At 44.1% G+C, this 16,707-nt stretch overlaps 1 protein-coding gene across 2 annotated transcripts in view; it reads right to left on the bottom strand.

The window, feature by feature from the left end:
• Positions 1-16,707, bottom strand: part of POLR3B (RNA polymerase III subunit B) — a 116,729-nt gene that overhangs the window by 21,539 nt on the left and 78,483 nt on the right. For both annotated transcript variants that reach the window (XM_062202976.1, XM_062202977.1), the window contains exons 22-23: positions 14,250-14,367; positions 11,378-11,520 (exon numbers count right to left, since the gene is read on the bottom strand). In XM_062202976.1, the coding sequence (XP_062058960.1) occupies positions 11,378-11,520; positions 14,250-14,367 (261 nt within the window). The remainder of the gene's footprint in view (positions 1-11,377; positions 11,521-14,249; positions 14,368-16,707) is intronic.

Here is a 16,707-nt window from a genome sequence, read left to right on the forward strand (position 1 = left end):
CTTTTTTTTCCCCCTTCTCCACATCAAAGGAGCCCACTTTTTCCTCCCTCATTGTGAATGGCAGCAAAAGTCAGAGGAAATCTGGAAATATAATAATTTGGTTTGCCTGAATACTGAAATGCAACTTAACTTGGGAACTCCAGAGAGAGAAAATTTTAGTTAGAGAATTAAAAAGAGAGAGAGAGAGAAAGCAGGAAATCTTCTAATAAATGCTCAGAGGAAAGAAGGCACAAGAAAAAATATTTGCCCCTTGACTTTCCTCCAGGTAGAATTCATATCAAAATTAATGACACTTACACAAGTTACTTCAATTTTAATAGAAAGTCTAGTTTCAGACATGATTCCAATCAGCATTATATGTGAATCTCTCTATGTTTAACTCTGTCTATATGGCTGATCATGAAAGACTATGAAGGACCCATGTTCTGTTCTACTTCCCCTTCAGAACATCACTGTGCATTGACTGTGTAGGTCCTGCGTTTGCTCTTAAGTACTCAGAAAATCTGGAACACTGGGGAAAGGAGATGAGGACCTCAGGGTTTACATACTTCTCCCCAACTGAATTTAAAAACAAAACTTTCCTTCTTTTGTAAACACATACAACAAGTTCACAAATTTGGCCTATAGAAGGTCATTACTAAAACATCTCTCTCCCGCTGGCCAGTGCCTTGCATATCACTAACAGATGAACTGCTCCAGGGATTCTCAGCAGCAAAGGCACAGCTCCCGGGGGAGCCAGTACACTGCACACCCACTGAAGAGATACCTGACTGACCTCACAAAAACCCAGCCTTAAGGTTACCTGAATGTCTTATGGGAAGAAGGAGCTGAAATCCCTTCATTGAAAAAGTGCTCAGCAAGAAAATCCTGCCTGCATCTGGGCCGAGGAGGGCTTCCTGTTAATTGTGACGCTATCTTTTGTTTTTAATAAACACATTCTCTCCTCATCACTTGGCATTCTGCTTAGTCTTCCTCCATTTGGGAGGTTATGAAAGGTGATGGGTCTGCCACATCTTTAACAACTACTGAGAAGATATTTGCATTTCTACAGTGGGCCGCCTCTGGCCAATCACACTCAATACTGCTTATCATACAGCACTGATGCTGATCCCTGCCTACTGGGAACCAGTGCTTCTGGCGGTGGTCAACCCACTCTGTCCTCCCTTTTGCGTGAGCTTGTTCATCATATACAGCAAGTAATATCCTGCTGACCAGCTTCCTCTCCACATGTTTCATTTAGCCCTTAAGTATCCTACAACCTTGGAGGTGATAAGGCTCAAGTGGGACAGATAACTCATATTCCATGGAACCAGATTCTCAAGGCTGCTAACTGTTAGAGAGGAAATGTTAAGAGGCATTAGGCAGAGACAGGCAACCTACATATTATGCATGTACAAAAAGAATCCCCCGGGAGTGAGCAGTTAGCCTAGTGATTACAACTCCAGAGTCCCACATCAAAAAGAATCCCCAACGACAGTTTTCTCAAAGTAACCAGTTCATCCACATCACTCTTGCCAATATCCAACTCTCCCAGGCCTGACCCTGCTCCTCTTTGGGTCCCCCACTACGGCTTGGGTTAGTGAGTGACTCCTGCCAGACACCTGCCAGCTGTGCAGGCTGTACAGAGAGGTCCAAATTCTCTCTTCAAGTACGGCCCCCTTTTGTGCTTTAACCCTCACATCTTGCCAGATGAATTGGGAGAGGGGCCAAAGATGAGAGCTCAAAATGCACATCCCTTTGTATCTGTTCAAATTCTTGATAGATTGTGAATTTTAACCAAGGCTACTAAAGGCTGATCAAAGGACCAACTAAAGAAGGCAGCAGCAATTTGACAATGAGTTGATTTTAGAAAGGGATACTGGAAAACGCAGCTCCATTTGAGGAAGATGTCTTCATCTGGGAGTATGGCAGGTGTTTCTGGAATAAGGTGCACAGGGTGGAATTTATTCTCATTAGTGGCAGAAGTAAAGGAACTTACACAGAAAGAATGAGAATTCTGACAAGATGCTCATCTTAAATAGGAGGCACAGAGAAGAATATTAAGAGCTATTAGGATTTTGCCTCAGGAAAAGGCTGTCTTTTCCAGGGGAAATCCTTGAAGTTGCAGCCATCTCAAGGGCAGTGCGGTAATGGGATACCTGAAGGCAGAAAAGTCTCTCCACATTCCCACTGCTGTTCTCCTGGTCTGGGCCACAGAGATGAGCTTCCTGCTGCCCTCCTTGCCCTTCTCCTGGTTGAGTTCTTAGAGTCGTAAGTTAGAGCTTGTCATCCCTTAGGTTACACTCACTATCCAATAGTCCTATTGGTTCCCAGCATATATGCAGAATAAAGCCCAAACTCTTCTTTTTCCCACAAGGCCTGGAGGATGTGTTTCTTTTCTTTTCTTTTTTTTAAAGATTTATTTATTTATTCGAAAGAGTTATACGGGGGGGGGGGGGGGAGGGAGGGGAGGGAGAGAAGGGAGAGAAAGGGGTCTTCCATCCATTGGTTCACTCCCCAATTGGCTGTGATGGCCGGAGCTGCACTGATCTGAAGCCAGGAGCCAAGAGCTTCTTCCAGGTCTCCCACGTGGGTGCAGGGACCCAAGGACTTGGGCCATCTTCTACTGCTTTCCCAGGCCATAGTAGAGAGCTGGATCGAAAGTGGAGCAGCCGGGACTAGAACCAGCGCCTCTATGGGATGCTGGCACTGCAGGCAGTGGCTTTACCTGCTATGCCACAGCGCCGGCCCCAGAGAATGTGTTTCTATCCTATTTCTCTGACCACTTCTTATATCATGCTGCTCTTCAAGCATATAACTTACCAGATCTGCCTTTTTATTTTTTCTTAAAATTTTATGTATTTGTCAGAGTCAGGGAAAAAGATATAGAGATAGGTAGGAAAGTAGGTACGTAGCAAGGCAGGCAGGTAGACAGACAGATAAAAGATATGGGGAATTCCTATTTACTGGTTCAAATCCCCAATGCTGGCAATGGGCTCAGGCTAGGGACCAAACCTGGGATTTAGGAATCCAGCTACTTGAGCCATAGCTGCTGCCTCCCAGGGTGTGCTCTAGCAGGAAGCTGAGTAAGGAGTAGAGCTGACACTTGAATCCAAGCACTGCAATATGAAATGTGGTCATCTCAAACAGCAGCTTAAACCTTAGGCCAAATGCCAGCCCCACTTGGCCCCAGCTGCCTTTTCTGTTCCTTGAACGCAGTCTGTGCACCCATGCTTTTGCCCAAACGGTTCTTTCTCCCCACCTAGAACTTTCTTCTTCCAGACTTCTGCTGGCTCCTTGTCTTCCTTCAGGTCGCAGCTCTGCGGCGCCTTCTTCAGGAGGCTGCTCCCACGAACATTACTCTCCGACCTCCAACCACTCTCCCATCCTCTGCACACCCAGCACTTCTCACTATCCTTAACTAGCCTGTCCTAGCTTTGTTTGTTTCTTTTCTGTCTCTTCCCCCAAGAGAAGATAAACTCCGACACAGCAGAGATCTTGCTGTCTTCCTAGGATCTAGAACAGTGCCTGGTACACAGTGAACATGCAAGCAATGGATGAATCATGCAACAGCGTATGCACTTCAGAACCCGAGTCCCCATCGACTAAGCTCTGTGAGATACATGCTGCTGTGTGACTGTGCCACTGCTTGCCAGGCTTCCAGCCACAACCGCTGTGGCACCTTTTCTCTTAGAGTCAGTCAACAAGCCCCATCGGTTTGCTCTTCTCTGCAATCCTCCATTTTTCTTCCACAGTTTCACCAAAGCCTCTAGTTCCAAGCCCCACCTAGTCTCTGAGCCTCCCCTAACTGCTGGACATGCAGGAGCAGTTACAGGGCAGACCAGAGTGGCTCCCCTTCACCCCTGCTGCCCGTGCACCCGGGGCAGAGCTCTCTGCTTCACTTCACCATTTACACCACTGGTCACAACCCTCCCAAACAGTCTTTCAAAGACCAACCCATAAAGGGACAAAGTAGCTCCTCCATTTAGCTTTAGGTCTCTCTGCTGTACTTTATCTCAACCTGAAGGCTTTCTGTACATGCTAAACAGAGGGTAGCCACAAAGAAGAGGGGAATGTGTCTGCGAAGAAGAAGGGAATGTGTCTGTTCAGCAGGGACCATGTGACAGGGTGGGACTGACAGGTGCAGACTACAGCAAAGCACACTTCAGATGAGATGGCCATTAGAACGGTGAGGCTACAGGACAGGTTGCTCAGAATATAGTGAGGGCCTCCCTTCACAGGCCACACACAACACTGAAAACCCTCTCCCAAAGATAGTCTAACAGGAGCTCTTATTCTTATACTGGTAGGGTGGATTTATATAAGACTTCTAAAGGCCTTTTAATCACTAAGATTCCATTCCTACCTACAATAAACTCTAAACTTCTCTATCATCAGTAGTTTTTTCCATGTAATTTAGTATTTAACTATGTAATCTTTTGTATCCACACCTTGACCTCAGGTGAACAATGAATTGCCCATGGAGTTAGCCAAGGGGTGAATTTCCTTTTTAATCCCCTGAAGAGCCCCAGCTCTTAAATACTACCTGATAGAATTCCCCAGGGACTGTAAAGACAGTCTCACTTGTGCCCAGCATCATGGGTATTTTTCAGTCTTTTATGATTTTATTTTATTTTTTTTTTTATTTTTGACAGGCAGAGTGGACAGTGAGAGAGAGACAGAGAGAAAGGTCTTCCTTTGCAGTTGGTTCACTCTCCAATGGCCGTCGCGGCCGGCATGCTGCGACCAGCGCACAGCACTGATCTGATGGCAGGAGCCAGGTGCTTATCCTGGTCTCCCATGGGGTGCAGGGCCCAAGCACTTGGGCCATCCTCCACCGCACTCCCAGGCCATAGCAGAGAGCTGGCCTGGAAGAGGGGCAACCAGGACAGAATCCGGCGCCCCAACCGGGACTAGAACCCAGTGTGCCAGTGCCGCAAGGCGGAGGATTAGCCTGTTGAACCACGGCGCCGGCCTTGTGATTTTATTTATAAATGGAAAATAACTTCAAAAACACAGACTTGTGCCATTGTCATGCCTCTGACTTCAGACAGATGACATTCAAGGAGAGGATTAAAGAGGCCAACTTTTTTTTTTTTTTTTTTTCCTTCTTAGGACTTATTTTAGCATTTACCATAACCTCTTTTGTCCATAAGAACATAAGGCCTACCAGGGCTGGACTTTTTATCTATGTTGTTTACCCTCAGGACCTAAAACAGCACCAGACACTTAGAAGATAACCTAATAAATATTTGTAAGAGAGATGTCTACACAAGAAATCAGGTAACTAACATTCTCCCCAGCCCTTACTGGAGTGAGTGAGCCACAGTGGTGTGAGACCCAAGGACAGCAAGCATTGTAGGGGCTAGGGTGGGGTCCAGCCTGACACAGAGCAATTAGATAAAGTCCCGCCCACTGCACCCCTGCCTGGTTCCCAGACAGCAGCTGTCCCTTCAGCACTGTCCCCCTCACTTCCAGCTCCGCCCTCCAGGTGGGTGTCAGAAACATGGTACTATGTGGCACAAGCAAGAAAATGGTTCACTACTTGACTGCCCTAACAATGTCCACAAGTCAGTAAGCTCTACTATCTATGGGGCAAAGGGCTTCCAAAGCTTTTAGGGTTCAGGGGTGTGCTAGGCATTAAATAAAGCCTCTAACACCAGCAAACCAGACACTAAAAACTATCCAGGGGAAAAAAACAGAATTAGGGAGAAAAGAAAATGATAAAAAAAAAAAGTAAAAGAACACACTAAAATAAAAGTAAAAATATAGAGCCATTGCTATTAAAAAAGGAAGAGAAAAACTATATTTAAAATTTAATTCAAAGGTAAAAAGAGGACAGGTAAAAAAAATAAAAACTGGAAAATAAAGTTGATCATAGCTCCTAGAAAGAAAAACCTGAGGCCGGTGCTGTGGTGTACCAGAGAAACCCACTGTTTGTGGCGCTGGCACCCCATATGGATATCGGTTCAGGTCGCGCCGCTCTACTTCCAATCCAACTCCCTGCTAATGTGCCTGGGGAAGCAGCAGAAGATGGCCCAACTCCTTGGGACCCTGCATCCACATGGGAGACCCGGAAGATGCTCCTGGCTCCTGGCTTTGAAGTGGCCCAGCTATGATCATCACAGCCATCTGGGGAGTGAACCAGCAGATGGAAGACTCTCTGTCTCTGTCTCCACCCTCCTCCCCTCTCTGTAACTCTGCCTTTTGAATAAAAAGAAAGGGAGGGGAGAGGGAGGGACAAAGAAAAGCCCAAGAAATAGACAATGGGGGAGAAAGAACATTGATCTAGAAGACACAACACCTCACCGGCAAGAGAACCTGAAAGAGCACACAGAAAAAAGATGACAAGGGAGTTATTAACAAAATAATGCAAAATAGTGTCCAATAATTAAAGGACCCAAACTTCAAGAATGAGAGGGTATTTGATTTCTCAGCACAAAAAATGAAATGAAAGTCTATGAAATATCAGAATCTCCAGAAAATAAGGTAGCAAAATCCTCTAAGAGAAGAATGGAACAGGAAGGAGGCAAAGAGAGAAACAGCACACAAAAGATCAAGAAGCAGGATGACTTTATAACTTATAGGAGTAACATGGAGTCTAGATATTATTGTAATGCCATCAAAATCCTTAGGGAATACACATTTCAACCAAAGTGTAAACCAAGAACAGGGAGAACATGTTCAGAGATTTGTGACCTCAAAAAAAAAAAAAAAAAATTTACTTCTCCTTGTGATCCTTTCTCAGCAATTTAACAAGCAGAATAGTCTACCAAGAGAAGGGGAAGGGCAGAGGGAAAGAAAAAGAGTTGGGGCTGGAGCTGTAGCGCAGTGGGTTAACGCCCTGGCCTGAAGCGCCAGCATCCCATATGGGCAACGGTTCGAGATCTGGCTGGTCCACTTCCTGTCCAGCTCTCTGCTATGGCCCGGGCAAGCAGTACCACTCACATGGGAGACCTGGAGGAGGCTCCTGGCTCCTGGCTTCAGGTCGGCGCAGCCCCGGCCATTGCAGCCATTTGGGGAGTAAACCATCAGATGGAAGACCTCTCTCTCTGCCTCTCCTCTCTGTGTCTAATTCTGACTTTCAAATAAATAAATAAATCTTAAAAAAAAATAAATTAAAAAGAAAAAAGAAAAAGAAAAGAGTCCAGGAAGAGGTGTAGGGTGTGCTCTGGGCTGTGTCCTAACCCCTAGTACCTCAAAATGTGACTGTATTTGGATAGAGGGGCTTAAAGAAAGTAATTAAGGTTGAATAAGGCCACAGGGTGCAGCCTAATGTGATGACTGGTGTCCTTAAAGAGGCACAGACACTAGGAATATATGTACACAGGGAGAAGGCAGCCATTTGCGGTCCAGCAAAGAAGGAAGCCTCAGGAGAAGCCAGTCCTACTCAGCCCTTAATCTTGAACTTCCAGCCTCCAGAATGGTGAGAAAATAAATTTCTGGTAAGTGACACTGTCTGTGGTATATGTTATGGCAGCCCTGGCAAACTAATACAGAGTGCTGACCAAGCTTTTAGAAAACAGTTCCAAAGCACACAGTAAGAAAGGCTGCTTACAACCAGGCTGGCCCAGGCTCTGCCCAGCACAGTGGTGGACTATCGGACGCACCTGCCAGCTCACCTATGGTAGAAACCACCACACAAGCAGGGAACAGCTACCAGTTTGGAGCAGGAAGAGCAGGAACTGTATACAAAAGATCTTTTCTGGGAAAAAGAAAGACTGTAGCAGACTACTGATCACATGAAAAATTATACTGAGAAAATGTGGACATTACAGAAGAACAATAATAGGAATAAAGAAAAATAGACAAAAAACAAAAGAAAATTAACTGTAGCATAGCAGGTAAAGCCACCGCCTGCAATGCCAGCATCCCATATAGGTACCAGTTCAAGTCCCAACTGTTCCACTTCTGATCCAGCTCCCTGCTAATGGCCTGGGTAAACCAGTGAAGATGGCACAAGTGTCTGGGCCCTTGTCACCCACGTGGGAGACCCAGATGGAGCTCCTGGCTTTGCCCCAGCCATCTGGGGAGTGAACCGATAGAAGAGCTCTCCCTCTGTAACTCTTTCAAAAAAAATAAACTGACAAAGAAAATGCACCATTACTTGGTTGGCGTGTGAACAACACAATGGACTCACTACAATGCATTCTAAATAATTAGGTAATGCAGAATTGTGATGAGCCCAGGCTGTGAGGGTCAGGAGTGGGGACAGAGGGAAATGCTGGGTCTTTCTATCCATCATAACAGGAAATCAACAGCTACAACCCAAAATGAAAGAGAAAATATATACAGGTTTAGAGATATTTAGATGTATGAAGTTCAAGAGTAGAAGAAATTGCTTCTGGGAAACAGAATTGGAGAAGCAGCAGAGACTAATGTTTTTCAGTATAGGAAAACCCTTTTTTGTGCTACCTGACCTTTTAAAATCATGCGTATTTATTATTTGATAAAGAAATGAGTCCTATGTCATTTCTTTCATTGATCTATAAAAGCTTACCCTACCTAGTCTTTGTCTGTTTTATTCCCAATCTTTTCAACAAATCTGATGCAGTCATAAGAGAAGGGACCATTGAAGGGATCTAGGCTAATCAGAAGGTTTTTACCCTTGGATTAAAAGCCATCTGGTAAAGGAAAACTAGCAAGATGAACTCCTCTCTACAAGTGAAAGGTCAGCAAAACCCAGGAGGGCTTCTTCCAGTTTTGCAAAGAGATGCGCAAGACAAAGCCCCAAAGACTGAACAGATCTCTCAATTCTATTGCTAGAAACCATATCTTTTGAGGAGCATCACGCTGATCATTTTAACAATTCAGAAAAAGGCTGTGGTGCAAAAATTCCCTGGCATTTTACTTGGAGGTTTATACTTACAGAAGCTTACTAATAAGGCATGCTTTGATTTTCAAAATAACTGCTTTGTCTACATATACATGTACTTGCACATAATGTATAGACCAAACAAAATCAATCTATTGGGGCCGGCACTGTGGTATAGTGGGTTGAGCCTTCCCCTCAACGTATGGGCGCTGGTTTGTAGCTCGGCTGTTCCACTTCCGATTCAGCTCTCTTCTACGGCCTGGGAAAGCAACAGAAGATGGTCCAAGTGCTTGGGTTCCTGCACCCACATGGGAGACCCACAAGAAGCTCCTGGCTCCTGGCTTTGGAAAGGCCCAGCTCTAGCCGTTGTGGCCATTTGGAGAGTGAATCAGCGATGGAAGACCTTTTTCTCTGTCTATAACTCTACCTCTCAAATAGATAAATAAAATATTTTTTTAAAAAAAATCAATCACTCATGACTCGACAATCTGTTTCTTGTCACTCCCCCTATTTTCAAATCGTTCATTAGTTCATTTTTAAGTATCTGTTAAGTGTGCTATGAAAAAGGCTTCTCAGGCTCCTTGGAAAATAGAAGCACATGGGCTCAGCCCTCAGGAGCAGAGGTAGGACACCGTGGATAATCTCAGAAATGTCTTTCAGTCTCCAGCTCTCTACACGATACTCGTGGAATACAGACACAGGATGTGGGCATGGAATGCTTGTGAAGCGGCTCAGACGACGGATATTCTTTCACGCCATGCATTCTTGTAAAGCTTCCAGTGTCAACATCTTAAGAGTATCAAGCTTAGCCCTTGTCCAGGTAACAGGTCGAGCAAGACAGGGACTGTAAATGAGGTTATGAGCATCCCCAAAAGGACTTAGGAGTGTATCTCAGAACCTGTCACTACCAAGCGAAAAGGAGAAGCAGTTGTGATACAGAGAATTTGATTGTCACTGGCAAGCAGTAGAAAACATTAGAACTTCAGCTATTTTTAAAAACACTGCAAGAGCATTAAGAACCATCTCAGGGGATACGGGAACTAGAGGTGTCAAATTCACATTAATAGATGGAACAAATTCTTCCTCAAAAATATTGACAGGCTGAAATAATCCTGCTTCTGTCAAAAGAACTGAAAACACTTTTTATGAAATAGTATCTTAGTCTAAAAGAGTTTCATTGGCAGAATGATAACTCAGGCTGGATTTCTTTGTCCAAATAAACTATAATATCTGACTTACTTGCTTAGCAAATAAAGTTAACAGTCAGCAAGAATATAATGTGCAGCCATCTTCAAACCAATCCATCAAAACAAGGAGATAACACACTAATTTATATGGAAAGGAGAGTCAAGGTTGAAAAGCAGAAGTGACATGTCTCAAGTACACGCCAAAAGAACATCAGCCAACGTCAACAGGCATTGCCGCCACTTCTTGAACACAATGCCAACTGCTTACCCATCAGGGTGGCCTAGTAGTTGGGCAAGAGCTTGGACTCTGAAGTCAAGTTGCTTGGGTTCAAAACATCAGCTCTTCCACAAACTGTGGGAACTCGGGCAAGCTGTCAATCTCTCTCTGTGTCTCCATTTCCTAATCTGTAAAATGGAGCTAATAGTGGATTCCAGCTCACAGGGCTGTGTAAGAATCAGATGAGTTATAGATATAATGTAATGAGAACTCTGCCAGGCACACAGTTAGTGCTACAAAAGTGTTAGCTGTTGTTGCTCTTAAAGCTAAGTGGCAGGCACAGCCAAAATTCAAAGATGAACCTTCCACTCTTAAATACTAAGTGTACTGACTAAAAGAGACTCTACTAAAAATGAATTATCAATAGTGATCAGTGCTCTGGTTCTGGAAGATAAACAGAACACAAGACAAACGGATTAAAACTGAGCAGCAGCTATCAAAGGAGAGAGTGGCTCGCCAAGCAGGCTCAGAGGCAGGAGACTGTCCGCTATAGAGCAGCCTACACACTGTACTGGGCCAGGAGGTTCAGGTTCTTTTCTAATTTGAAAGACAAACACATGGGAACAGAGACAGGCAGTCAGATCTGTCCACTGGTTCATGTCCCAGATGATTCGGTCAGGCCAAAGCCAGGAGCCTGGAACTCAATCCAGGTCTCCCATGTGGGTGGCAGGAGCTCAAGTACCTGAGTCATCACCACTGCCTCCCAGGGTGCTCATTAGCAGGAAGATGCAGTTGAGAACAGACCTGGGATTTGAACCTAGGAATCCCAAGTATTATCTTAACCGCTTAATACCTGTCCTGGGACTCCGGTTCTAACACTAGCTCAGCAACTGACTCACTGTGTTCCCAGAATGTATTCATAATTATAATTCTGGGTACAGCAACTGACATAGATCGAAAGAAAAAATTACAGAGAAGCAATTCTACCACATCATCACTAAAATATAAGCAGGTTAATCTGAAATGAAGCAGGAATAATTTTTTTATAACTACGTAATAATTTTCAAACATGCTATATTTTGAATAGGGAGAAGTTATAAACTATTTCTTACATACATGGTTGATACATCCTTTAGTATAGTCAGCTTTATAAAGAAACTGAGAAATGTTACAACTCACCTTTCTGCCCGTGACGACTGCTGAATTTATCTCCGATCTCTGGTCGCCTTGTCTGCCTCAGTAGCATTTTGATCAGAAAAGCATCCTCAGCATTGGAAGATATCATCACTTTCTCAATATATGAATCTGTGGCTCCCTTGTAGCTAATATTAAGAGAAAATCACCAAAACGGTTTTCAGAGTGCCGTTTGTGAACCTGTCACCAACATGACATTCTATTTACTAACCCCCACACCCCCGCAGAGTATTTTGACATTTTCATCCTGGGCACTGGAAAATAAATTAAAACGTTAAATTCAAATTTAATTTCCCTTTTACAGCCCTGTACATTTATTATAAGGCAAGCAAAATACAGTTTGACCCTCACAACGGTCCCCTATGGTTATTTTTCCATTACCAAGAGGCTAAGGAATGTGTACAAAGGTATAAGGACACAGAGCGGACTAGGACTTGACTTGAATTTGTCAGACCCAACTTCAAGTTCTTAACCACTTTATAACAATCTTTTGATCTACTCAGCTTTTCCATTATTTTTTTTTTAAGATTTATTTATTTGAAAGAGAAGGACAGAAAGAGATCTTCCATCCACTGGTTCATTCCCCAAATGCCCACAACAGCCAGGGCTGGGCCAGACCAAAAGCCAGGAGCTAGGAATTCCACTTGAGTCTCCCACATCAGTGACAAGTATTCTGGGCCATCATCTGCTGCCTCCAGGGCACACATGAGCCGGAAGCTGGACTGGAACTGGAGTAGCAGACTCTGATATGTGATACGTTACACCCTCCATGGGTGTGCATTCCACAGGGCAGGACCTGCAGTGGCTTTGCTCACTGCACTAGCCTATGCCCCTAGGATGTAGTTCTGGATATATCATTAGTGTTCAGAAACCATTTTGTGAATAAAGTGAACACACAGGAGGTCTGTGGTGGCCTCTCCCAGAGCTGTGGCAGTGGGCTGGTTTGGAGCGTTGAGGAGTGAGAGGAAGGTCAACGGTAGAGACAGAGCTGACAGAGTTCGTCCAGAGCTCTTCAGTGAATGAAGAGGAACATAGTGGTTGCTAGAAAGAAACCCAAAGTCCAGGAAAATTTCTTTTGCTTTTTTTCCTAATAAACTAAGAAATATCTGGGCACATTTCTGAGTCTGTGGGGAAGGAGTCAATAGGAAATAGGTGGAAAATAAGGCAGGGTGGAAGAGAAAATGACAGCCAGGGATACAATTAAGAACCCAGGAAGAGAGAGCTTTAAAAAGAGAGATCCTGAAAGTCAATGTGCACAGCCACCTGCTCCTCTAAAAATGCCTTTTCCTTTGGTCCAACTCAGTGCAGGGCCTGCGTTCTTTTCCACACAGAACAGCCCACTCTCCTATGTGCTACCACGCCAGACACAGACCATGGCACCCGTGGCTCACTGTGCATGGAGCACAACTCAAGAAGAAGGCTCTAAGACCAGACTGCATGGGTTCAAATCCTGATTCCACCAATCTGGAGGCCCTGCTAAGTTATTTTACCTCTTTATGCCTCAGTTCACATCTTTTTATGAGCTACCAAAAGAACACAGCTTATGGGGTAGTGGCAGATGAGCTAATATACGCAAAAAGCCCAGAACAGTAATGGTACAGTGTGAGTTCTCCATTAGTATACTATGGTTGTGAAAATTTTAGCTCTGTTTTTGGTGTGTGGAGGTCTTTGCCAACATGACTGGTTTATTTCAGCTCTATGTCCCTGGTAGGCTTGGAGGTTGGCACACGATAGGCCTCAAGAACTGTGCGTTGAATGGTCAGGGAAAACAGCATCTCATTGCTCAGGAATCCACTCTCCTGTTACCCTCATCTCCTTCCCATAATTGGTTAACCTAGTTTACCTGGAATAGGTCAGATACCTCTTAGTTTTTGTGTGTGGGTTTTTTTTTTGTTTTTTTTTTTTTAAGATTTATTTTATTTGAAAGGCAGAGTTAGAGAGAGAGAGAGAGAGAGAGGAGAGAGAGAATGGAAAGAAAGATCTTTCATCCTCTGGTTTACTCCCCAAACAGCTACAATGGCCAGGGAAGGGCCAGACCCAGGCCAGGAGCCTCATCCAGGTCTTCCACATGGGTTCAGGAGCCCAAACACTTCAGCCATCTTCTGCTGTTTTCCCAGGCATATCAGTAGGGAGCTGGATTGGAAGTAGAGCAGCTGGGACTCGAACCAGAATCCATATGGGATGCTGGCATCGAAAGTGGCAGCCTAACCCATTACACCACAATGCAAGCCCCATTTATTTAATTTAATTTAAAATTTATTTAACTATTACAGTGGGGACTATCCTGGTTCATCTCACTAAGTTTCATAACTTATTATATTTTAGAGCTAAGAGGGAAGCCAGAGATTAGCAACTCTCTTTCCTTGTACCTGTGACAGAATTGAGGTCGACAGAGTTTGGTGTTCTATCCACATGAGCTAACCCGGCGTGAGCAGAGCTGGAACCAGGCTGCATTCCAGCACAGCAGTAATGTCACCCTGCAACCAGTGTGTGTGTGTGTTTGAATACGAATCTGATCATGTCACTCTCTACAGAATAAATTCCTAACTCTTCCACAGCTTACCCCAGCGAGCTGCACGGAGCCTCCCAAATGCAGGCACCTTCATGCCGTGTACCCCTCACCTTGCTGTTTCTTCAACCTGAAACTCCAATTTGGTTCGCACCTCAAACCTAGACTGAAAGGCTCTGTGATTTCTCAATCCAGTTTTATCTTCTAGTCCATGCTGCTCTCAGCACAAGTTCTAGCACCCTAAGTTGTTATTTCCAGTTATCCTGCCCAAGACCTGAATTCCAAGTTCCCCAGGCTTCCTCTTTGTCTAACCTTCCTATTTATTCCCAAGGCACTGGCGATACATACGTGATGGGCACATCTTTGTACTGTGGCTGCTGTGGCACGTTACTTCCTTCCAAAGGAATCTGAGTCACTGTGGGCATAGACTTATTCACAAGCACTTGTTTGTTTTCTACTTTCTCACCTAAGAAAAAGAGAAAAGTGTTGCACATATCCTCAGAACTGCAAGCAAACATTATCGGGGCATACAACTATGTAGTTAGACTTGGTCCAGGAATTCTAGACACTGAAGTAAAATATATAGTTCTATACAGTGGGAACTAGAATCCAACCAGTTAAAATTGAAAGCCATTAAAAATAAAATTAAGAGGTGACTTAGGGGACCACATTAACAATGGACACATCTAATGAAAGTCAACAGAGTGCCTTCCCCTAGGAGGTTCACACCTCCCTTAGGATATACCCCATGTGAAGAGATAGATAGGTCTGGGCCTCTTAACTTACAAGGCCTAAAGCCCACCAGATTATTATCAAGCCCCTTCTATCAGGTTCTATTGGCCTCTCAATCAGAAAACTTAATTGTAGCTTAGACAACACCTTTCTTAGCTCCTCTAATAATGACTCCTTTGTTCTAGACCCTGTCTAGTGTACTTGGGCCTCATTCCTTTGTAATCATAACCTCTACTCTACCACCAATGGCTCTACTCTCAACCAGTGTGTACTGATGGTCCTCTTCCCCACTTAATGCTGTATAATTGTTCAAACCTGGTAAATGCCACTCTTAGGATCATTGGTTACTATCCTCACTCTGTCTTTTATGACCTTGTCTAAATATGATCAGAGTCGGCAAACTTGGAAGGCTTCCATAGCCTTGGCAACTCATGACGACAGCCTAGGGTGGTTACTGGCGCCATAAACTAGAGTGTCAATTTGTTGGGTCAACAACAGGAGCCACTGTGCACTTGCTCCTCATGTGGGATCTCTGTCCTTAATGTGCTGTACATTTTGATTTAATGCTATAACTAGTACTCAAACAGTATGTTTCACTTTGTGTTTCTATGTGGGTGCAAACTGTTGAAATCTTTATACTAAATTGATCTTCTGTATATAAAGAGAATTGAAAATGAATCTTGATGCAAACGGAAGGGGAGAGGGAGTGGGAGAGGGGAGGGTTGCGGGTGGGAGGGAAGTAATGAGAGGGGGAAGCCATTGTAATCCATAAGCTGTACACTGGAAATTTATATTCATTAAATAAAAGTTAAAAAAAAAAACAAACAATGGACACATCTTAGTAAACAGCAATTTTTTTATACCTCTCAGGGTGTTAGAACAAGTTCAGACCACTTATTTATTTATAGTTATATCAACCAGAAACAAGTCACTGTCAACCTCACTTGGAAGTAAAAGTATTTGTTTGCTTTTCCTGCTAGTCCTACTTGTGCTTTCTGTCTCTTCTTGGTAAGCTCAAAGATCAGTTTCTCACAGTTCTGTCACAGCATTTATTTTCTAAGCCACACTGACAGGTGTTACAAGTGAGAGAAATTCTCCAAGAAACAAAGGCAGAGGAGAGGGGTCGCCATGCACTGTGTGCCCTGTGGAAGCCCACTCAGTCAGTACTCACCACCTGGGTGCCAACCATGACAAGCTCATCTGGATTTTCCTGACCAGCTTTCCAGGGCAGCTTTTCTCTCCCACTTTCACTGCAGCTCCTGGTGCCTGGCCTACTGAGAGGATACTCAGTAGGTCTCCCCTCTGTTCTGTCCCTTTCTAATCCCTTCTCCACACTATACTCAGACTGAGCAGCTTTTGAAGTTGTCTGATTCTTTCCTTGCTTTTGAGATCATCATGAAAACAGTGCCATGGCTGCTGGGCCTTGCCTAGTATGACCCCTGTCCCACCCTCCCTGCCCCCATCTCTCTAAACTCCTGTTCACCTCACTCTACTATCCTTTCTTCCTTTTTTTTTTTTTTGTTAGAAAAAAATCTTGCATTTGATTTATTATTTTTTTGAAATTTTTTAATTAGTTTTTAACAGATTCAACACAGTTTGTGGATACCATTCTAGCCACACTGGCCTTTCAGATCCATCAGCTGTCAAGTCTGACAACACTTGTGCAAGTTTTTCTCACTGCTGACAACACATTCCCCATTCCCCTTCCCTCCCTCTCTCCTCCCCCCTTTATTAGCTAACTCTACCCATCCTTCTGATTTCAGCTTAATTCCTTGGGGGAGGCTCTGCTGACCTTCCTAATTAGGTCGAGTCCTCTTGCTACCTAGCTATCAAATCCTCCTGCTCTGATTCCTCAACATGGTTATAATTTGACCTATGTCTGTGTGTGATCCTTTGATCAATGTCAGCGTCCCACTCCAGCCTGTAAGACTCCTAAGGGCAGCAGCGACTGTGGGTTGCATGAACAACTCATTACAAGACTGCAATTGCAACAGAGGAACGCCTTTTAGGGGAAGAAAATTCTATAGTCAATTTGTAAACAAAATGTAGAAATAAAGACATACTAGTGTGGATG

This window comes from Lepus europaeus, chromosome 10, assembly GCF_033115175.1.
Source record: "Lepus europaeus isolate LE1 chromosome 10, mLepTim1.pri, whole genome shotgun sequence".
NCBI lineage: Eukaryota > Metazoa > Chordata > Mammalia > Lagomorpha > Leporidae > Lepus > Lepus europaeus.